Here is a 22419-nt window from a genome sequence, read left to right on the forward strand (position 1 = left end):
CAGAAAAGCTACCCACTTTCATGTGTTTTATTCAATATTAAATAATCAGTATATGCTGTAGCTGAGACGAGATAGTGGGCCTTACACTTTAGATTTCCTGCGTTTCCAGTTTATGCTCTTAGCTTCCTGAGGTTATAATCTGGGCCTTAAAATTCATGCTGTTAACTATTTATTGTACCACCACCCTGAGTAAGTTATTCTATATAACAGAATAAAGTAATTTATAAGAGGTATGAGGAAATCCCCTTCAGTAGGTAAATTGGGATATAGTATACTGGCCAAAAATTGTGATTAATTTTATAAAAGTAGTTTTAACTTTACGTTACAGCTATAGATAGCCTTGTGAATAGGAACATTAACATTGTAGAGTCTTGTATCATGTTTGGGAAAATGTTGTTAAAATGCCTTTCCTGCAAGTTTTCTGCTGTGGCCAAATGAGTTGTAGAGTCTCGTGCGTACGGGCTCTCTAATGTTCTCAATGTTTGGTAGTGACTTTGATTCTACAGTTGGGAAAGACTTGGAGATGTACAGATTATTGTACTTCAGTAAATGTTAAGCATACAGATAAGCCATTTTTTTTAATTAGCATAAGATTTTGAAACTAAATTTTCAGTAAACATCCCACAATTTTCCAAGTAAACATGATCACATTCAATGCAATTGCTTTGGAAGGTGTCTAGGAATGTTTCCATTCTACAAAATGATTTCAGAATTCCTTTTGGAATTAAAGTCAGAGCCACCACACATGCTTTTCATTGAGAAAGTTATTTTGTGGAAACAATATTTGAGGATAGTTATTTTATGGAAATTACATTAAGAACTATATCAGGTAAACAGTATGTGATCAAGCTTTGTTCAAAACAAGATGCAACTCTGAAGTTATGAGACAGGACTGTGGTATTTGTTGGTTTGGGGTCATAAATCTGACTCTAAAGGCAAACAGAAATTCCCATTAACTAACTAACTAACTTACTTTCTCTCTTTCTTTATTTTTTTAACCCAGGATTGAGCCCAGAGGCACTTAACTACTGAGCTACACCCCCAGCCTTTTTATTTTTAGAGACAGGGTTTCACTGAATTGCTTAGGGCCTCACTAAGTTGCTGAGGCTGGCCTTCAACTTGTAATCCTCCTGCCTCAGACTCCGGAGTCGCTGGGATTACAGGTGTGCACCACCACGCCCAGCTCTAGCAACTTCTTTTCTTGGCATTACTGGTGATTAAATCCAAAGCCTTACACATGCTAGGCAAGCACTCCATCACTGAGCTACAGCCCCAGCCCCACCCCAAAGTAATTTTTGTTACTTTTGTGTAGTAACTGCAAGACTAAAAAGGGCACTCATAGGAGGAGAAGGAAGATTAGTCATTTTATTTTGATGCTTACAGTTGAGTAAAGTCTGATTTTTTTTTTAGGAAAGCCATATTGAAAACATCTCAGTTTGTTAGATTAAGATTATAAAGTGAGGGCTGGGGTTGTAGCTCAGTGTAGAGCACTCACCTCACATGTGGAAGGCACTAGGTTTGATCCTCAGCACCGCATAAAAATAAAATAAAGGTATTGTTTCCATCTACAACTAAAAACATATTTTAAAAAAATTATAAAGTGATAACTCTTTGTTTCAAATAGTAACATTTTTCAGGCTGGGGATATAGCTCAGTTGGTAGAGTGCTTGCCTTGCATGCACAAGGCCCTGGTTCAATCCCCAGTACCTTAAAAAAAAAAAAGCTTAAATAGTAACATTTTCTGTAAGGAAGCATCTTACCCACTGAGCATAGTAGTGCACACCTATAATCCCAGCAACTTAGAATGCCGAGGCAGGAGGATCACAAGTTTAAGGCCAGCCTCAGCAACTTAGCGAAAGTGTTTCAGAATTTAAAAGGCTGAGGATGTGCTCGGAAGTAAAACACCCCTGGGTTCAGTCTCCAGTACCCAAAACAAACAAACAAAAAGTATGTTTTCTTTTCCCACAATGCATGACCCTAAGTCAGGACTACTGTGGGCTCTAGTAGTCTTGGATGCTAGTTATTAAAACTATTTTTCTGAGTTTACTTTTTCTCATCCTCAAAATGAGAGATTTAGAATGACATCTAACCTAGTGTCCCTTTCTGTGTAGGAAAACTTAAATTTTTTCCCCCAGTCGATGGAAAGCTGTACAATGGACTATGTAGTAGTATAATCATTTGTTTTCTATATGCCTTGTTGAACTGGTTTTGAAGGTTATTTGATTTTATCTCAAAAACCATACATTGCTTTTGGCATTGTCATGATACAGTGAGAAACAAACGTGCTTCAAGTGTACAGAGTAGTGGGTTGAAGCAAAAGAGGTTTGTTGGACAATAACTGTCAATACATTGTCTTCAGTATTTATTTACTTCTGACCTTGAACCACAGGAATATGGACAATAAAATAATGATAAACTTCAAATGATAGGAAAACAGGATCAGGAAAATTCAAGATTGGAAATCAACATTAGAGAAACAGAAAGAACATGGATTTGGCTCTTGGGTTTCTGGCCCCAGAGTTTAAAAGGAAATTAAGTGGTTCTGATTTTCAAAGATAAGAAAAACAGACACCCCAGGAAAGGTGAGGATTGTCTCAGCCCTGAGTTCTAAAAGAACTCTGCAGTGTGTGTAGACAGAAGAGTGAAAGGCTTTACAAACAGCATGGAGCTGCAACAACATGGAAAAACTAAAAGTAAGGGAGCCTGTGTTTTTACCTACTAAAGTAAAACTGAGACTTATCTCCTAAGTGAAAAGCAACAAAGGTTAAAAACTAATTATCTTGTTGGGCATTGTAGCACTTGCCTGTAATCCCAGCCACTCCGGAGGCTGGGGCAGGAAGATCACAAGTTGAAGACAACCTCAGCAATTTAGCAAGGCCTAGGAATTAGCAAGACCCTAGCTCAAAATAAAGCATAAAAAGGGGGCTGGCCCGGGCATGGTGGTGCATGCCTGTAATCCCAGCAGCCTCATATATATCTTGTTTAGAGAGTTCTGCTTAGTAATATGGAACTTTTCTGTGAATGAGAAAGTTTAGGTGCCCTTTCTACTTTGTTGCCCTAGACTGAGTTTAAACTTGAATTCTAATCAAGTCTTGCCTCCTTCTGTTTTCTATGTGGCACTAGCCAAAAAAGAAGAACATGTCAGCCTATCAAGTGTTCTGTAAAGAATATCGTGTAACCATTGTGGCTGACCATCCAGGGATAGGTAAGAACATTTCTGATCTTAAGTTTTTTCACTTTGTCTCTGAAGCAGTGCAGTTTATTGATCCAGTCAGCAGGCAACTTCTTCCCATAATGTTAGAGCACAAATCACATTTTTTTCCTCAGATCTGCAGATCACCTTAGATTTTGCCCTATGCATAAAAGACAGGAGCTTTCTATACATATCTCTTAAACTGATAAAATGGGAAACTTTGTAAAATCAGTGTTATAAAGTATAATACATATGTATATGCATAAATACACAGTTACTTCCAAGATTCTATCTTGACCTTTTCCTTAAACTGTCCTTGCATGTGGAGTTACAATAGGTGACTTAGCTATGCTGTTCCTGTTTGTGTTCGTATTAGAAGCCAGTGAGCAGAGAACAGCGGGCAGGGACCTCAGACAGGTCACTGACACCTACAAACCTCCCTGGTCTACTGTGTAAAGTAGCTGCTCTGCCCACTCCACTAGGTTGCTTTGAGGTGACCTGGGTAGGTCTCACAGAATAAACTTGGCCATACAAAAGAAAGGATGATATTACACTTCTGGACTGCTCTAGGAAAATTCTTCTTGGCTTCTGATCTCAGAAATTTTGGTAGAAACGTAGCATCTTTGATCAAATTCTCTGTAGCATATTGCTTTAACCTAACTTGGTTGGTCTTCTATTGTGAAGTTCAATGAAAGGACGCCAAAAAGATGCCTGAGGAATAAATCCCTAGAGAGTAGATGTGGAGGGTTAGAGCCTGTCTCCTGGCCAGAGCACCCCGCTCCTAGAGGAAAAGGCAGAAGAAAGGCGCGAGGGCCGGGGCCTCCTGAGGGAGCCAGCGTCACTTCAGTGGGATGCTCTTTTCGGTTTTGGCTCCCACCAGCCTTTTGTTTTGTTGAGTTGGCCCTAATCTGTATTGTTGTCTTTCTTTCTTTCTTTCAACTCTTCTGCCAGATTTTGGGGAACTTAGTAAAAAACTGGCTGAGGTGTGGAAACAATTGCCAGAAAAGGACAAACTGGTAGGTATACTTTCTTATAAATATAATTTTCTTTGCTTTTTGCCTTCCCAAATGGTATAGCTCTTCCAGACCATCCATCCACACATAGTGGGGGGGAAAATCACAAATTAGGGGCTGGGGCTGGGGCTCAGCGGTAGAGCGCTTACCTAGCACATGTGAGGCCCTAGGTTGGATCCTCAGCACCACATAAAAAATAAACAAATAAAATAAAGTTTAAAAAAAAAAATCACAAATTAACGGAAAACGATTTAGCACGCAAGGGGCACTGGCGGTGCTGCTGCCAAGTTACTCCAGGCAAGGAGTTAGCTAAAGGGAGGTGACTTTATTTGATTTTTTTTTTTTCCCAAAAAAACTTTAAAGTTGGCCGGCTGCACTTTGTAATCCCAGTGGCTTGGGAAGCTGGATAGGAGGATTACAAGTTCAAAGCCAGCCTCAGCAACTTGGCAAGGTTCTAAGCAACTCGGTGTGACCCTGTCTCTAAATAAAATTCAAAAAAGGGATAGGGATGTGACTCAGTGGTTAAGTACCCCTGAGATCAGTCCCCAGTACCAAAAAGCCCTTTACTATGAATACCTAATAGTCCTGTCTAAGAACTGAGGATCATCATCCTCAGACAATAAAATCATGGAGCACACTTAGCCAGGTTCCAGGTCCCCATCCTCATCAAGCAGCTCAGAAGACAATGGTGAATTCATATCTTAATCATGCAGAGTCACTTTCCAGTTGGGTGATCCATAAATTGTATGGGAACAACTGCCGGTTAAAGTACAACTCATTTTAAAAAAAAATAAGTACAACTCTTTAGATGAAACAGCTGGTTTTCACCCAGATAGATTAGCATTTGTTGCTGTTTTCCATGACATTTTTGTTTTACTATTGGTTTTGTCAACCATGAGGTTACAGGAAGTATTTAAACCACCTGGACACTATACTGAGCCACAGGTTTACAAGTCACTACTGAAATTTGACCATCAGCACTGAGGAACATTTATGATTTCCAAGTAAACATCAATACAAACAACAGTCCAAAGGCAATTCACTGGCCCTTTAGCTTAAGAGTTAGCATTAACCCCTACCTGCCCTCCACTGTTCCTTTCTTCATTTTGTTCCACCATGACTGCTTTCTATTTCACTTTTTTGTCCTTGTAATTTGTTTTAATCTATTGGACACTGATCTGCTTGCAGATTTGGAAACAAAAAGCTCAGTATCTGCAGCACAAACAGAACAAAGCAGAAGCTACAACTGTGAAAAGAAAAGCATCAAGCTCAGAAGGTTCCATGAAAGTCAAAGGTAGTGACCACTTCCCCTTCCTGCTGAAAATTCTTTCTTCTAAAGTGATGTAAATTTTGCTTCCTTACTAGGAAATTGGGAAAGCAGCTGATATTAGAAGCAAAACTTTATACCCAGGTATTATTACGGAATAGTATAGGCAGAGGGGGGAAAAAGATTCAGTTGTGTGTGTGTGTGTGTATGCCCAGAAAGTAAGTATAGGCCTTATGTGCGATGAGCACTCTCTTGTCACTTATTCTTTGTTTTTTTGTTTTGTTTTGTTTTGTTTTTAAATATTTATTTTTTAGTTGTAGTTGAACACAATACCTTTATTTATTTATCTTTATGTGGTGCTGAGGATCGAACCCAGGGCCTGGCATGTGCTAGGCAAGTGCTCTACGCTGAGCCACACCCCCACCCTCTTATTCTTTGTTTTTTTCTACAACTCTTTATAAATATAAAACTATTTTTAACCCCCAAGTCACACAAAATGTGATCATGGGCTAGATTTAGTCCACAGGCCATAGTTTTGATTTTAGTTGGTATGATTCATAAAAGGAAAAACCAAAAGTACTGTTTTTTTGGTGTTCAAGACTTACTTTACAAATTTTATCTTATTTCACAAATTTTACCTCTCTTTAAATTCCTCTGTTCTCAGCTGCTTCTGTGGGAGTACTGTCACCCCAAAAGAAGTCCCCACCAGCCACCATGCTGTTACCAGCATCACCAGCCAAAGCCCCTGAGACAGAGCCCATCGATGTTGCAGCTCACCTTCAGCTGTTGGGAGAGTCTCTCAGCCTCATCGGACACCGTCTGCAGGAGACGGAGGTGAGTGCAGCGCCGGCAGCAGGACCCACGCTGGATGTGCAGTGCAGACCCACTCACTCAACACACACTCCCTGAGGTTTTTTCCCTGAGGTTAGATTGTGCCGGGCACTCAGGAAACAGTGAAAAGAAGACACAATGGTAACAGAAACTTGGAATCTACCTGTTGTCACTATACTAATACCACCCAGTGGCACAAAAAGAAGTTAGAATACCCTTGAGCTAATTTTTATTCTTTAAAAATGTTATGTAAAAGATGAGTGCAAATCCATTGCATTTCAGATTGTTAGTACTTCTAGAGGAGTTTGAACTTTTCGGTGCATTTCCAGCAAAGTTCTGAGTAGACAGACGACACTGTATGGGGGATTAAAAGTCCCTCTTCCTTGAGAATAGGTAGCAAATGGGGGAAGTCAAGTTTCTCAAGCTCTTTGTTACAGTGCCCTTGAATTACAGTGGTGTGTGCTCAGGGGAGAAGTTCGTCCTTTTAAGCTTCAATTTCAAAATCGCTTAACCTATGAGGCTGCCGTGCTCCATTTCTATGTCCGTATTCAATTTCTAACCACTGTGCCTGTTAGCCAACTCAGTAGCATAGTAGTTCATCTTTCAGTTCTCGTAAGGCATTTCAGCAAAGCAATCTAAGCTACTAAAGCCATTTTTAAGCTAAGAAATCAGTGCAGAAGTATAAAGCTAATCACTTGCTTCTTTGTGGGAGTGAAATTATCATTCAGTAAATAAAATAAATGCCAAAGGCCACAAGAGATGAAGCTATCTGAGTTCTTTGGCTAATTTCTAAAAATTCAGCAGACATCAAAAGAACTTAAACACTCTTGTGGAGACTTATATATGTGAATGGTTGAAGGTATTTCCAGAATATATTCTCTGGTCCTTATTTATGTTTTTCATATTTAATCATTCTTATGTTTCCTAAAAAGTTAGAAGTAAAAGTGTTTTGTTTTAAGCACTTTTCATATTCCAGGTTTTCCCAGATAATTCCATTTAGTTTGGCAGATATTTCTTGAATACCTAGGCATTCTTCCAAGAACTTGGTATAGAAAATCTGAATGGCACAGTATGCCAATTATTAGGAAACTTACAATACAATTGGAAAGACAGAACATTTTTATAATCAACAAATTGAAACAGCAGTTGGGGATTTAGCTCAGTGGCGGAGTGCTTGCCTAACATGCACAAGACCCTGAGTTCAGTTGGCCCTGAAAAACAAAAAAAGCAAGGAAAAAAAAAAGGTAATAAATTGAAACAAACTAGCTTCTATGAAGAGTTACAATGAAAGTTATATACATAGTACAGTAGTCCCTTGCCTGTGGAGGATATGTTCTAAGACCCCTGTAGATGCCAGAAACTGCAGAGAGTATCAAACCCTATATACCAGCACACTGATAACACAGTAGTCAGCCTGATAACTGAGGTGCCTAACAAGTGGGTGGCATATACAGTGTGGATACTCTGAACAAATGGTCAGTTCACTTCTGGGGCAGGACTGAGTGGAACAGAGATATCATCGTGCTATTCAGAATGACATGGAATTGAAATTTTTAATTGTCTTGGGGTTCATTTGTTTTGGCTTTGCTTTTGCTTCCCCCGCCCCCAGTACTGGTGAATCCAGGGCCTTATGCATGCTAGGTCTACCACTGAGCCACATCTTTACCCCTGAGGATAACAAACTGTGGAAAGGGAAACCCCATATATGGGGTAACTACTGTAACCAGAAAAGGAAAAGAACTTTGCAGATTCTCTAGTCTGCTTTTTTTTTTTTATAATAGTTATATTGAGATATAATTCGTATATCATAAATTTCATGCTTTTAAAATACAGAATTTAGTGGATTTAGTACATTTTCAGAATTGCAAGCCATCACTGTTATCCAACTCCAAAACATTTTCACTGCCTGCCTAAAAACCCCATACCCATTGGGAGTCATTCCCCATTCCCTCTCCAGTTGACTTTTCCCCAGAGTTTTATTACTTGAATAGAATATATTCTCACAATTTTGCAATTTCTATGTGCCACTTATACTATCATTTACTTTTTAGTTTAATCGGTCTATGCTTTTATAATGGTATCCTTGAAATCACAAGAATGATGCTATAATTCTTTTCTAATGCACATCATAATGGATGTGAAACTATCAAAATAATGTTCACTGAGCATTGTGGTGCGCACCTCACCCAGTGAGGCAGGAGGATCACAAGTTCAAGGCCAGCCTCAGTAACTTAGTGAGACTCTGTCTCAAAATAAAAAGGACTGGGGATGTAGCTCAGTAGTAGGACACCCCTGGGTTCAATCCCCAGTCTCTCAAAAGTAATAATAATTAATCTTCATCTATATGCCATCTAAAATTATATATCACAACTTTAAGGAACATTGATTTATATAGTTTGCTAATTTAGAGTCTGAATACCTAAAACCTCATGAAAGTCAGTGAATATCACAAGTTGATACAACTGTTGGCAGTGGAGCTAGAGGGACAGCCCTGCTGGCCTTGCTTGCGGCTCCCTTGGTGTCTGCCCTCCTGTGCTAGCTCAAGCAGGTAGGAGACTGGGGAGTCAGAGAAGGCAGGAGCAGCCTTGTGAAAGGGGGTGGCATTCTGAGTAAGCCTTGATTGATAGGCAGGTTGGGTCCTACAGAGATCCTGGAGAGACATTCCAATCCAAGAACACTGCATCCCTCCATTGCTCAACCGCAGGGTCTTTTTAGAGAAGGATACGAGCCCCATTGAGGCTCTGAACCCCCATCCCCACTTTAGCCAGATCTTTTAGCTGTTTTATATATTGGGGTTCCTAGAAGGTTTTATTTGAAAAAAGGAGTTGAAACAGTATGTTTTATCATTTTAGCAGTAAAACTGGATCATGCAGTATTTATGGTAGAAAATAAAGGCCAGAACCCAAATTGCAGCAGGTCTTCATGGACAGAGGTCTCCACTCTGCTACTCAGGAATCAGAGGTCCCCATTTGGCTTTCTCTGAAAATATCTTCTTTTTTAAGTTATAAATGAAAATACTCCAGAACTGGGGAGAAGTTATAATAGTTTAGACATGACAAAAATTTTAATTTAATTCAACAGATGCTTGTTGAGCTTACTTGGTTGCATGTGAGTGGACATGAGTTGCTGTGAGACCACCTCCAGCCTCTCCCAACTCCCTGTCTGTGGGACAGCAGTAGTTATTAGGAGGACTTTAAAATGTGTAGGTTATGGTTCCTGCCCTCAAGGGACTTAGAATCCACTCAGGCTGAGCCATAAAATATTAGCTATAATTAACTACAGGGCACAGGTCAGGAGCAATGCGGCTGCCTGCTGACGCTGTCAGACTCTGTCAGTGCTGCTCAGCCGGCTTGGTTCAGAGCTTCATGTCGATTAGTTCGTTTAATTCACACTGTAGCTTGGGAGGTAGCGTTGTTGTCCCCCAGTTTTACAAAAGAAGAAACAGAAACTTAGGTCGAGTCCCTTTTCTGGAGTTCAGCCCCTAAGTATTGAATCAGAGCCTTGAATTTAAAGAGTGACTTTAAGGTGCAGGCTCTTAACCTCTTGGTGGACTGCACCCCAGAAAGTAGAGAGAGGAGATGTCAGACAGGGATTGAGGGAAAGGAAGAGTCAGCCAGGGATGAGGCCTTGAAACAGGGCAGCTGTGAGAAAGGTGATGACTTTGGCAGATAAATGGAAGCTGAGAGGAGGGTGGGTTCGGTTCTTGATGGTGTGTTGAAATTGAGGAATGGCCAACGGGAAGGACCCAGCAGGCAACCAGAAATGCCGCTCTGGAGATGAAGGTGTTGGCAGTAATAGTGTAACTTCTGGTGCTTTTTGAGTACTAATCAGCTACCAGATACCATCCCAGGTACTTCACATCCATTATCTCCACCCCATCTGCCGATAGCAGTCCATTCTGCAGGTGTAGCAATTGCCCAGGTACCAAAAACAATGAGAGGTGGGGCCAGGATCTTGACCCAGGCAGTCCAAATTCAGAGCCATTCTCTCCTATGCTGCCTCTTGAGATGATTTCATATCCTCACAGTGCTTCTGATGAAAGTAGATTATTTATGCAAGAGCTGGGAAGTAGAATTTGCAGCCAGCAATCTTCTTATCTTTCTGAGTCATAATTATAGAGATCATATGAATTAAATGAGATGTCATATTTTGAAATTAACCAAATGCACTCATTTTTTTTTTTGTACCAGGGATTGAACCCAGGGGCACTTAAGCACTAAGCCACATCCCTTAACATTTTATTTAGAGACAGGGTCTCACTGAGTTGCTTAACGCCTTGCTTTTGCTGAGGCTGGCTTTGAACTCACAATCCTCCTGCCTTAGCCTCTGGAGCTGCTGGGATTACAGGTGTGTGCCAAGCACCCCCAAGTGTACTTTTTTTTTTTTTTTTTTTTTTTGAGAGTGAACAATTTAACCTAGAATGATATTACCTGCTATCAAAAGCCACATGGGGCTGGGATGTAGCTCAGTGCTAAAGTGCTTGCCTCACATGTGCAAAGCCATGGGTTCGATCCCCAGTGCCAAAAAAAGTAAAGACCCAAAACAAAACAAGCCCCCCTCCCCAACAAAAAGAAAGAAAAGGCTACATTTGTAGAGAAGTACTTATATGCTTCTGTAAATGATATTGTGTGGGGCTGTAGGGTTTTCATAGTAATCATATTTGAGCTGTATTCATGGAGTTTATGTCAGATCTCACAGATCTTCCCAGTACCTTTCTGGAGTAGGGAAGGCATTTTTCACTGTTCAGGAGAAGGGAGTCAAGTGACTTTCCCAGGACACATAGAAGATAAGATGGATTAGGAATATAGAAAGAAAACCTGAAAATGTATAGTAAGAAGTATCCTTTTAAACTACTTAGAGTAATTAAAGGAGAAACTTTCCATTTATGCTGTAGGTTTCATGTCATGTGATTAGAAGTGTCCAGGATTTTAAAAACCAGAAGGAAGTTAACCAGAAAATGGAGAGAGCATCAAGCGTGTGATTTGAGTTAATGTCTTCTCTTTTCAGGGCATGGTGGCAGTGTCTGGCAGTTTGTCAGTGCTTCTGGATTCCATTATCTGTGCCCTTGGCCCCTTGGCATGTCTGACTACACAACTACCTGAATTGAATGGCTGTCCCAAACAAGTCTTGGTGAGTTTTCCTTAGACTTTTAGGGCCAGACCTCTAGGAGATCAGAGAGGCCCTGCCTTAACCGGTGCTGTCAGGTAGACTCCTAGGGCTTTCTGGTTCATTGTGCACGTCCCGTGGAATGTGTTCTGTGTTACCAAATGCATGTTATGCTTAGTGAAACTAGAAAATATGCCATTTCCCAAACTGGTACGTTAGAGAGAGGAAGTCTAGCCCTTGAGGTGCTATAATTCCTGCATTTCCCATTTGCTCTTCTATATACTGTGCAGGAATTTTTTCTCTTTTTCACTGGGATTAATGGGAGAAGTCAGCAGAAAAGCTCCTGCAAACAGCAGGATGCCATCATCATTCTTACCCTGTGTTCTCTGACTTCACTTTTTCTGTCTCATCTCTCTCCCTGAACAAAGAAACATATCTCAAGAAATCACAGTAAAGTACCCTTCAACTGAACCTTTTTTCCTTGTTTTGCAGTCAAACACGCTGGACAACATTGCTTACATCATGCCTGGACTGTGACAGCGGGGACTCCTGGGGCAGAAGCCTCACCTACCCTGTGTATAGGTTTGTGTATATATGACTGTTCAAACCCCTCCGCTGGCCTCTGGGTGTAGGTTTTACATTTTTATATCTATACATATATATATACATAGATATATCTGTATATATGTAATGTACAATATATACATAGGATTGTAACTACTTTGCTTTTAATAATTTTATGAAATGGCAAAGGTTTAGCCAAGAGGAATCTTTGGCATGAGTATGGGCTTGGGATCTTTCTTCTCTTGTGGTGGGTAAATCTGCCTTAAAAATCAGTGTATCTTGGGGCTGGGGGCTTGTTCTGGGTGCCAAGTGCATCTCCTTATGGATAGCTAAAATGTGATTTTTTTTTCCAAACTCATTTGTACCTCCAGACCCATCACTGACCACTTGCCTTACCTGTCTAATAGTCAGACATATAATAAGAGAGATTATGGGAGGGTGCCAGCTGACCCGAAGTACAAAGGCTTTCAATCTGAAGTGTCGGAGGTGGGAGGTGATGAGCTCATTCCCACTGTGGCTATTAAAGTGGCTTAGATGGACTAAGTAGGGGGTTCATTCCAAGTCCTACTATACAGTGTCCATGTCTCAAACTTTATCGTAATCATTGGTACCATTGGCAGCCTCAGCAGAGGCCAAGGAGTTGTGCGATTCCTGGCAGCAAAAATACCTTGGAGAGGGTGATGCTGCTGGTGCCACCGTTGGACCTGCATGTATTCTCTTAGCTGACCAGAGTATTTGGTTTGTAAAACCAAGAACTGGTATCTTTCATTGGCAGCATTAGATTGGCCACCAAGTCCTCAGAAATCCTGCTGCTCATTTGCTTGGTGGTTATGGAAGGTAGACTTGGTCCAGCGTGGTTCTTGGGTTTATCTTAACAGTTCCCTTGGTGGGCAGATACACAGTGTTCTGCGTTCCACATGTAAGTGAATTGCAAAAAAAGTACTCAATTCTCATGTAGGTTTATTTATGTGTGTGTGTGTGTGAATGTGTATTTTAATTATGTGTATTTAACTCTTTAAAATTTCTTAGATTTTAATTTATCCTGTAAATTTATGTATATATAATTTAATAACAAAAGCCTCCACCAGCAACAGCATGTGGAAGATACAGATTTATTATTTCATCCTCCCTTCCTCTGGGCTGTTCCAAAAACTCTAAATCACCTATATTTTAAGGTATTGTACCTCAAAAAGGAATCATTATGTTGGGATTCTAATTCTCTATAAAGAACTTCATGGCCTTCAATAATGTTGAGAAAGTGAAATAAAAAGAAACATTACCATTCCCAGCTCCCCTTATTTCCAAAGACCTAGACCTGCTTCCCAGTTGCAAAGAAGACAGTTGGACACTTCAGGGTGGTTTCTGTTTGGTGTGAGATTCTCTGCCAAAACCAAGCTCTGAGGCAACTGTGCTTTCCTCCCCGGCCTAGACAGAGCAGGACAGCATCACAGTGACCTCTGGGGACAGTGCAGCCAGCCGGCGTCCCATTCATTCCTTCCTTTCTTCCACCAGTGTTACAGGGCTGTGCTTCCCAGAGGCATCTGGCTGCCTAGTCCCTTTCTCAGCTCAGAGCAGTTTTAAGATTTAATCCAGGAAACAGAAAGAAACCAGAATGTTTAGGAACTAAAATCAAGAGAAGCAGAAATCTTAGCTTGATTTCATGTGTCAGAACCTTGTGCCATGCCTCATCTGTCCCGTGCAAGTTTCCTGTTCCGACACAGGATATCAGGGAGGGGCAGGGAGACATGGTAGGACAGAAAGAACTCACTCCTGCCACTGTCATTTGTACACATGAATGAAATCCCAATGAGGACCCACTTTTTTGTTTTCCTTCGAAACCCAGTCCTATTGTATTTGTATTTAAGATTTGTACACATTTGTATAATAATCTGTACCTTGTGGTATTTGGTACTATTAGAGGAAAAACTTTGGATTCGGGCCTTCTTGCAGTTTTTATATCATTGTTTTATTTTGTTTTTTAAATAAATTCTAGTGGTTTGATCCAAATCCCATTACAGTTGTATAAAGAAATAAAATTTTGTACTTATATTATTAAAAATCACATTTTTAATATTTGTAGTTCAGTCTCAGCTGTCTTTTCCCTATTTGTGCTAATCATAGTTGCTACAAAATTAAAACCTCTTTCATATTCTACGCTACTATAATTTTCTTTTAAAAATAATGGAATAGAGGTCAAGTTTCTAATCTCAACCATTTTCCTAAAATATATCTTACTGTATTTTGTATTAATTTTTATATTGTAGAGCTTCTGGTTCTCTTTTATAAACTTCAAAACCAGTAACTCTGATAGCTGTGACTGTATTTATTGGCAATGAAACTTTATACATTGGTTTTGGCCTAATTCAAGAAAAGATCCATCAATCTTGGGTAAGGGTCATAGCTGTATAATTTACTAAATATGACACATTTCATGCTGTTTCAATACTGTCTGAGCTTAGTGATGTTGGCTAAGTCACTTAACCTTTATATAGGCTTCCAAAGTCTCATCTGTAAAATAGAGTAATTTCACCTCCCTATCTCCAAGCCTCAGCCAGCCAGCCAGCCTGACATCAAAGTTTAGTAATACTACAAACATTGATTATATGGAAATTTGACTTTTCAAGGTAAAAAATCTGTGTGAACATAAGATGTTAAAAGTCACAAATAGGTCTTAGGGTATAGCTCAGCACTTGGCTATCACATGCAAGGCCCTGGGTTCAGTCCCCAGCGCCGCACACACAAGGAAATTTTTAAAAGGCGACATCTTATGAAGAAGCAGCAAGAAACAGACTGTCAAACAGGGAAGGACTGTGAGACTGGCGTGCATATTTCATCTCCCCTCATCCTCTCAAAAGCCTTTGAATGTTATTCCCCTTTACTGTCTGTGAGGAGAAAAATGCAGAAAAGTACTTTTCACAAGTAAATGGCAAAGTAAGAATAAGAACACTGGGGCTGGGTCTGTAGCTCAGTGGTAGAGCGCCTGCCTAGCATGTGTGATGCACTGGGTTCGATCCTTAGCACCACATACAAATAAATGTAATAAAAAATAAAAAAGAATAAGAACATTGGTACAGCTACCCCAAAACCTAGGCTCTTTCTACCCCAACCTACTTTCAAATTCAAATCCTGTTTTCTACAGTCCTGATTATAGAGAAACAGATGAGATCTTATCCTTGTCCAGAAGCCCAGCAGGCTTTCACTGTTCTTATTCTGTTGACTTTAAGTTTTGGAGGCAGTGTATCTTGATTATTCTCCAAAAGTACATTAAAGGATATAGATTGCATTTATGTAGTATGTCAGTCTTAAGGTACTTAAAGATTTTTACCTTAATAAAGAAAATATAACAACACTAAAAGGAAAAAATTTAAATTGAAACAGATTTTGGGGGGGTTTTTGGGCAGCAGAGTTGTACTAGAGATTTAATCCAGGGGCACTTTACCACTAGGGCTACATCTCCAGCCCTTTTTGTTGAGACAGAGTCTCTGTAAGTTGTTTAGGGCCTTGCTATGTACTGGAAACTGGACTTGAATTTGCAATCCTGCCTCAGACCCTTACGCACTAGGATTCCAGACATGTGCCACTGCACCCAGCTAAAACAGACTTTTTACTGGATAAATTTGTTTCTTTTTTTTTTTTTTTAATTTTTTATTGTTGGCTGTTCAAAACATTACATAGTTCTTGATATATCATATTTCACAATTTGATTCAAGTGGGTTATGAGCTCCCATTTTTACCCCATATACAGATTGCAGAATCACATCAGTTACACATCCATTGATTTACATATTGCCATACTAATGTCTGTTGTATTCTGCTGCCTTTCCTATCCTCTACTATCCCCCCTCCCCATAAATTTGTTTCTTATTAGCACACTTTAAAAAAGTTTTGGTCAGGGTGCCGAGACTGTAGCTCAGTGAGTAGGGTGCTTGCCTCGCATGTGTGAGGCACTGGGTTCAATCCTCGGCACCACATAAAAATAAATAAAGATACTGTGTGTTCGTTCATCTACAGCTAAATAAATATTATACTAAACTTTTGTCATTTATATCCCTATCGACTGTTTTGATAAAATTGACATATTTCCTTTTCTGTATTAATAGCTATGTAGTATGCAGAATCAATACAATTCTGCTTCCTATTTAGGCATATTTGGGTTTTTTTCTGATTTTCTGTCACGAAGAATAAACCTTACAGGAACTTCAAGCAAGTCCATTCAGTATGGGGATATTAAGGTTGTCAGTGGAAGAATCCAAAATCTCATGTTCGGTATCCTCCAAACAACCAAGCAATATGCTTAAATAAAGAAAGACATAGAAAGTAACTTATGAAATTCATCTTAAATGTACACATCCCCCTTTATAATCCAAATACCACTACTGAAAAGTTGACATGCTAGTCATTGTGTTAGACGACTGTAGGGATCCCAACAGACATAGTATCCCAGCCCTCATGGAGCTAACGAGGTAGGGGGAAGGGCATTTGTCTACAAGTCTTATGAACATTATTGAAACACTTCAAAACAGTTTTATACAGAAAAAAAGGTCCCATGGCAGCTCAAACAAGTGATACATAAAACAAATCACAGAAGTGACTAACATAGTCCTAATTTAGGTTTTAAACTCCCTGATATTTTAAGCAAAATTGGATCACTGTCTTTTTTTCTCTTCAATTTTTCAAAAGAGCCTGTGACCTAAAAAAATAAAATAAATTGGTTAAGAGTCCTTGATCTAATTCCAGTATCCAGAGAAAATGAGCTCGCTGTTTGGATCACAAGGTAAATTAATGGCAGAGAGTGCCACCGCGCCCTTTCGTGACTACATCTGTGTTCGCTAGCCTGTCAGTCTTCAGTAGAGGCAGGTGAAGCGGACGCCCACTTGGAGCCGGGGAAACCTGACATCAGTTAGAAGTCCTATCATCAGGCGGGAGCAGGCGAGCCCCATTCTCAGGTGTGTAGTCTCCGCGAGGTCCCAGGCCTAGAGACAGTCTCCTTAACCTTCAGGTCAGTCTTCCAGGGGTGTTGACACCTTTAGGCCACGCCCCTAAAAGCCAGGTGAGCGCTCTCGGGGCGTGGCTTAGGGGCCTTGTCCCAGCCCCGCCCCAGCCCTCCGAAGGCGTGACGTCCGCCGACGCCGAGGGGCTGCGGCGAGGTCGTCGATCTCAGAGCGCCCGCCTCGCCGTCAGGGCGGGGCCTGTGGCTCGGCGCCTGGGCCCCGCCCCCATCGGCACCTCCCCCCGGGTTGTCCGCCGTGTCACGTGACGGGTCGGCGGCGCTGGCGGTTGCTGTCAGCTGATTCCCGGGGTTGGTGGCAGCGGCAGCCGCGGCGATGGACTTTCTCCTGGGGAACCCGTTCAGCTCTCCGGTGGGACAGCGCATCGGTAAGTCCCTGGAGCCCCGCACAGCCCCTCCCCAGTGTTCCTCACTCGGCTTTGGTCCCCGGGGAGCCTCTAGGTCCCCAGTCTCTGCGCTGGGAGGTTAGGAGGGTGATAAGGCTGGCGTGTCGCCGTCCCGCCCATTTCCCCGCCCACCCTTGATTGACAATAGCGCGGGCCAGTAGGAAGCCGGCATAGGGATGGATGCTTGTGAGTGCCAATAGGAAAGGAGAGCGGACAGGTCCAGACGGGCGCGGCTCAACCAATGTGCGCGTGCTGGGGTCCCGAGCGGAGGGAGAAAGTTTTCGGGGTTAAAGGGACAGCGTGGTTGGGTAGGAGTTGGTTGGTGGACTGCTTCCCGCGCGTGCTCTCCTGCGGGCCCCGCTGCCAGACTGTTGCGGGCTGCTTCCTGGCTCGCCGCGCTGCCGGGACGTGGATACCTGAGCGGGATTAGACGTCCCTTCTCGCTAGACCTGGGAGGCTAGGGCTTGGCGCCTGAGGCGACTTGAGGGATACCGGCCGGCGGGTCTCGCAGACCCGAGGCTCAGGACGCGCGGGCCTCTTCTGCTACACCGAGCGACCCCGCTTCTAGAGCCCTTCGCTGGCGTGATCTCGGAAACCACGGGTCGGCCTCCCTGGCCCCCAAGTGGCTGTGCAGAGAGCACCTGCCCAGACGTGCGGTTCGCAGGAGCCCAGGGCTCCGGGCCCGCTCGGGACTGAGTGTCTCCGCGCCCTGTCACCAGTACACGGAGTTATGTGGCAGAGCCCCAGTGCTCAGGGCTTCTCATAGTCGTTAGGGAGTTATGATCCCTGCCTCCTTGGACTTGTGCAGATTAAGCTCGTTAATAACATGAGGTCCAGAAGCAGTGCCCAGCATGCGGCCAGGGCTATGCGAAAGAAATTCTTAATAACTTTTATCTTTGTTACTGAGATACCCACCAAGTGGGGATCGAGAATCCCTGGAGATCACCGGCAGTAGGTCTCTTAGGTGCCCATTCCTCAGCACAGGCCAAGGCCAAAGGGACACTAAAGAGTCAGTCTGGGTGTGGTCCTGTCTTGCATGAAGTAACCATGACGGCCCTGAATTTCTCTCGTCTTCTTGATGACTTTTAAACTTAAATCCATACTGGGAAGGTGGCATCTTAGATAAGCCCTTCTTTCCATACTTAATGTTATTACTGACTCATCCGTGTGGTAATGGCCACAGGATTATGTAATTGCCACGGGAGTGAAATAATCTCAGATCTGCCTACCGACTACCCTCATGAGAAGAAAGCTTGTAGGACTGGCATCCCTGAGGACAGGGGGTTCTAATGATACCACTAGGGTGAGAGGCACTTGACTACCATCCACACACAGCCTGGGTGATTACTTGTCCCCCTGCCTGGAATGTTTGCTCCTGTTTCCTCTCTGAGCAGTTCTACTCATTCTTCTCCCTGAGGCCTTCCCTGGGCCCTTCAGGTCCAGTCACTGCTTCCCGCTCTCCCAGGCTTCTGCCTCCCAGAATCCCTGAAGCTGTGGCTGTCAGTGCGGAGCAGGCTAGTCCCAGATAGCGCCTGTGCAGTGCAAGTGTGTGGAAACATGAGCTCTCCATCGTCACACGGAGACACCGCTGTCCTCTTGTGTCTGCACATGTCTGTCTCAGCTAGGCTGGACTTCTTGAGAGCAGGAACTGCCCCCCACCTATCTAGCCGCCCAGCACCCAGCATGATGCTGGCACCAAGAGGGAAGAAAGTAGAAAAGTGACATTTTGAGAGTAAAGAGCATTCTGCCGGGGTCCTTGGTATTCATCTTCATGGTGACCCTGTGAGCTTCTGCTGCTTCCCATTTCACCAAAAGTAAGTCAGAGCCAAGGAAGCCCTGCCAGGGTCTCACAGCTCCTGGGGCCAGAGTCCAACCCCAGCCTTGCTTTTGTGCCTCCCGCCATGGCCCCGCAGGTCCACACAAGGATCCCCCACAAAGGAGGACATGCCCATGGGTTTGCACACTCTTCCAGGGCACTCCCCCTTCTTAGGAGAACATCCCAGGGCAGCAGCCTATGGTCAAGAGAAGCCCAGCTCCTTAGTAATCGGTAAGGTAGACACAGCCTTCTTCTTTGCAGGTACTATAAGTCTTCCTGGTATGTTTTATAGGCTGATGTCAGAAGTCAACCCAAGAATCCCATTTTTCATCTCCGGCTGTCAGCTCACCCCTGGCACTTTAGGTCCAAATCCCAGCAGATTAATGACAGCCAGCTGCAGAGACTGAATACAGGCAGTCCCCAGGCACCACCCCAGCAGCCTGGGTGGTGGATGCTGGGCGGGAGGAGAGAAGAATGCAGAGCCTGGGACAGCCCTGGAGCCAAGGAAGATATGAAAAGTCAGAACTGTCGATGGTCTGCAAAATCCTCACCAGGGGAGCCGCAGAAAGCAATCAGAAATGAGGGACCCCCCTTCAGGGGCCCTTTGGGGAGGCAGGACTAGAAGCCCAAGTGGCATTCAAGCCATGTTGTAAGAACAGGAGAGCAGGCTCCAGATCCGGTCCTCCCAAGCCTCGTTCCCTGACCATTGCCCATCTCCTACCTGTGACCTGAAGGCACCACCACTCATCCTGTCCTTCCCAGAGGCCTGGTGAGGAAGGACAGTGCTAGAGGAAGAAGGAAACTGATGGCTCTTTAGACAAAAGACCTGATTGCACAGGCCCAGGGGGGCATTGCGACCTCACAGGCAGAGTTCAGTTCAAGGTGCAGCAAGGTAGTGAGCTCCCCATCCCGGAGGTGTGAAAGCAGGGGCCGCAGAAGAAGGCCCTGCACAGAGGACTCCTCCTGGCTCACAGGGTGGATGCAACCAGGGTCTGCAAACTTTTTCCCTAAAGGGCCACATAGTAAATCCTCGTGAGCTATATGGTTGGTCTCTGTCACAGCCCCTCCACGCGGCCATGAGTGCATAGATGTAGCCCTAAACAGCAGGTGAATCACTGGCCTGGCTGTGCTCTAATAAAACTTTATTTATGGCACTGGGATTTTAAGTTTGTGTAATTTTCACCTGTCATGAAATATTCTTTGGCTTTTATTTTACCCATTTAGAATCATGAAGACTATCTGTAACTCTCAGGGCGTTCAAACATGCACTGGATTTGGACTCCAAGGTGGCTGAGCTCTCTGATCAGAGCAGCTGGCCAAGGCAGAACGGTGGAAGGCAGAGCTCCTCAAAATGGGGTCCCAGAGCACCCGGGCTGGGAGTACTAAGGCCCTCAGCCCTCCGAGTCAGAATCTGTACCCTTATCCACAGGATCCCTGAGATGTCCTCTCATCTTAAAGCTTCTGTTTTCTGACCCATAAATGCAGGAGCCAGATTAGAGCCCAGGTCTCTATGTTAAGGCTGGTGATGGAATGTCGGGTCAGGGCTTAGCACCAGCTGAAAGCATAGTAGTAAGGCCCAGGGTGAACTTGACCCAGGGACCCTCACTAGCTCTGTTAAATGGGACGTGTTACTTGGCCAAACTGTTCTTCAGTTTCTCATCTGTAAAACGAGACTAATAATGGCACCTGCCAGAGGGGATTGCTATGTGCAGCCTTGTGGAGCCCTTGGCCTGGGGCCTGCGCACCGGAGGTGACCGTACCATGGTGATGCTCACTGTTGTCAATTCCTGGGCACAGAGTTAGTGTCAGAGCTAAGGTGCCAGTCCAGGGCCCTGACTCCAATGCAGCCCTGTGTTGGTTTCTTTCTGGGTCTTTGTGTCCCTGAGGATTGAGCCCAGGCTGGTGGCAGCCTCCCTCACCACAGGTCAGGTTTCAGCCTGTGGGGTGGAGCCGAGTCTCACTTGGGAATTAAGGCCTCTCTGCCTGACTCTGGATGGAACTGGTAAATAGGTTTTATTCCCTCACTGAGCTCAGAGAAATAAGAGTAAAGTCCCGGAAAGGATTTCCACTCTTCTGGTTTTAGAAAAAGCGAAAACAAACACCTTAGTGTCTTCTCATTAGCTCGGGCCATCCCCCTGTGAGAAGCAGGGATTGGGGCAGGTTAGCTCCCCCTCCTTGCTGGCTAGTGCTCACCCAGCTTTAGTCCCACTCGTGATCCGTGGACCCGCATGCCACCTTTATTTGGGTCCATCTTTGCTTTAATTGCCTCGCCTATTTTAATTTGATCTGTCCTGTGTAATTATATCCCCATAGTCACGGCTTTGATGAGCTAGTTCCTGGTTTTTTTCTATCCCACATTAAAGTTAATGTCCGTCTATAAGTGTCTTGATGTTTGCCCGGGAACTGGCCTACTGGGTTTCTGAGTGACACATTTTGGTGCCCTGGTCTTAGCAGCTGTACATGGGCTCCAAGCTTAGCCTCTACCTCAGAGGAGCTGGGTTCAGGTGCCGGTCCCTCCCCTTCCCATCTGTGTACCTGAGGCAGGTGACAGAACCTCATAGGGAAAGGACACGGGAAACTTGGCAATCAATGGAGCACCCAAGAAGTGCAGAGGGGAGCTCCTGAGGGGAAGCAGGGACTGGAGAGGACCACCCAGGCCACAGGGGCTGAGAATTGAGGGCAGACAGTGGTATCCACTGTTCAACTTGAATTTGTTTGGGTACAGTACAGCCACTGTGGTGGCTAACTTTACATGTCAACTTGCCTGGGCCATGGTACCCAAATATTTAGTGAAACATTCCACATGCTTCTGGAAAGATATTTTTAGATGAGATTAACATTGACATCAGTAGACTTTGAAGCAGACTGCCCTCCATAATGTGGGTGAGCCTTGTCCAATCACTTGAAGGACTTAATAGAAAAAGACTGATTCCCAGAACAAGAGGGGATTCTGCAGGCAGACTGCCCTTGCATTTGAACTGCCCCTGGCCCTGGCCTCCAGCCCTCCAGCCTATATTGCTTGCAAATTTTGGATCTGCCAAGTCTCCACAATCACATGAGCCAATTCCCTCAATCAATCAACATCCCGAGAGAGAAAGAGAGAGAGAGAGAGAGAGTGTAGGACCCTAATGCAAGCCCCTTCTCCACTCTCCAGCCTCTTGCACTGGGAGAGGGGAGCGGCCATCACGCCCTGGCCTGCACAGCCTTCTCCCTCTTATGTGAGTGGTTTTAAAAA

The 22419-nt window shown here is 43.6% G+C and overlaps 2 protein-coding genes across 7 annotated transcripts in view; both read left to right on the forward strand.

Moving 5' to 3' along the window:
- Hmgxb4 (HMG-box containing 4) overlaps window positions 1-14053 on the forward strand; it is a 32457-nt gene extending 18404 nt beyond the window's left edge. For 3 of the 4 annotated variants that reach the window (XM_046429520.2, XM_058574150.1, XM_046429522.2), the window contains 6 exons: window positions 3124-3205; window positions 4145-4209; window positions 5395-5500; window positions 6138-6307; window positions 11312-11434; window positions 11903-14053. In XM_046429520.2, the coding sequence (XP_046285476.1) occupies window positions 3124-3205; window positions 4145-4209; window positions 5395-5500; window positions 6138-6307; window positions 11312-11434; window positions 11903-11947 (591 nt within the window). In that variant the 3' untranslated portion in view covers window positions 11948-14053. The remainder of the gene's footprint in view (window positions 1-3123; window positions 3206-4144; window positions 4210-5394; window positions 5501-6137; window positions 6308-11311; window positions 11435-11902) is intronic. The other variant, XM_058574149.1, reaches the window with a different exon arrangement.
- Window positions 14054-17193: 3140 nt separating this feature from the next.
- Tom1 (target of myb1 membrane trafficking protein) overlaps window positions 17194-22419 on the forward strand; it is a 31379-nt gene continuing 26153 nt past the window's right edge. For all 3 annotated transcript variants that reach the window (XM_046429516.2, XM_046429517.2, XM_046429518.2), the window contains exon 1: window positions 17194-17350. In XM_046429516.2, coding sequence (XP_046285472.1) covers window positions 17299-17350 — 52 coding nt within the window. In that variant the 5' untranslated portion in view covers window positions 17194-17298. The remainder of the gene's footprint in view (window positions 17351-22419) is intronic.

Source organism: Marmota monax, unplaced genomic scaffold (assembly GCF_021218885.2).
Source record: "Marmota monax isolate L192 unplaced genomic scaffold, Marmota_monax_Labrador192_F-V1.1 WCK01_AAM20220418_F8-fsc00051, whole genome shotgun sequence".
Lineage (NCBI taxonomy): Eukaryota > Metazoa > Chordata > Mammalia > Rodentia > Sciuridae > Marmota > Marmota monax.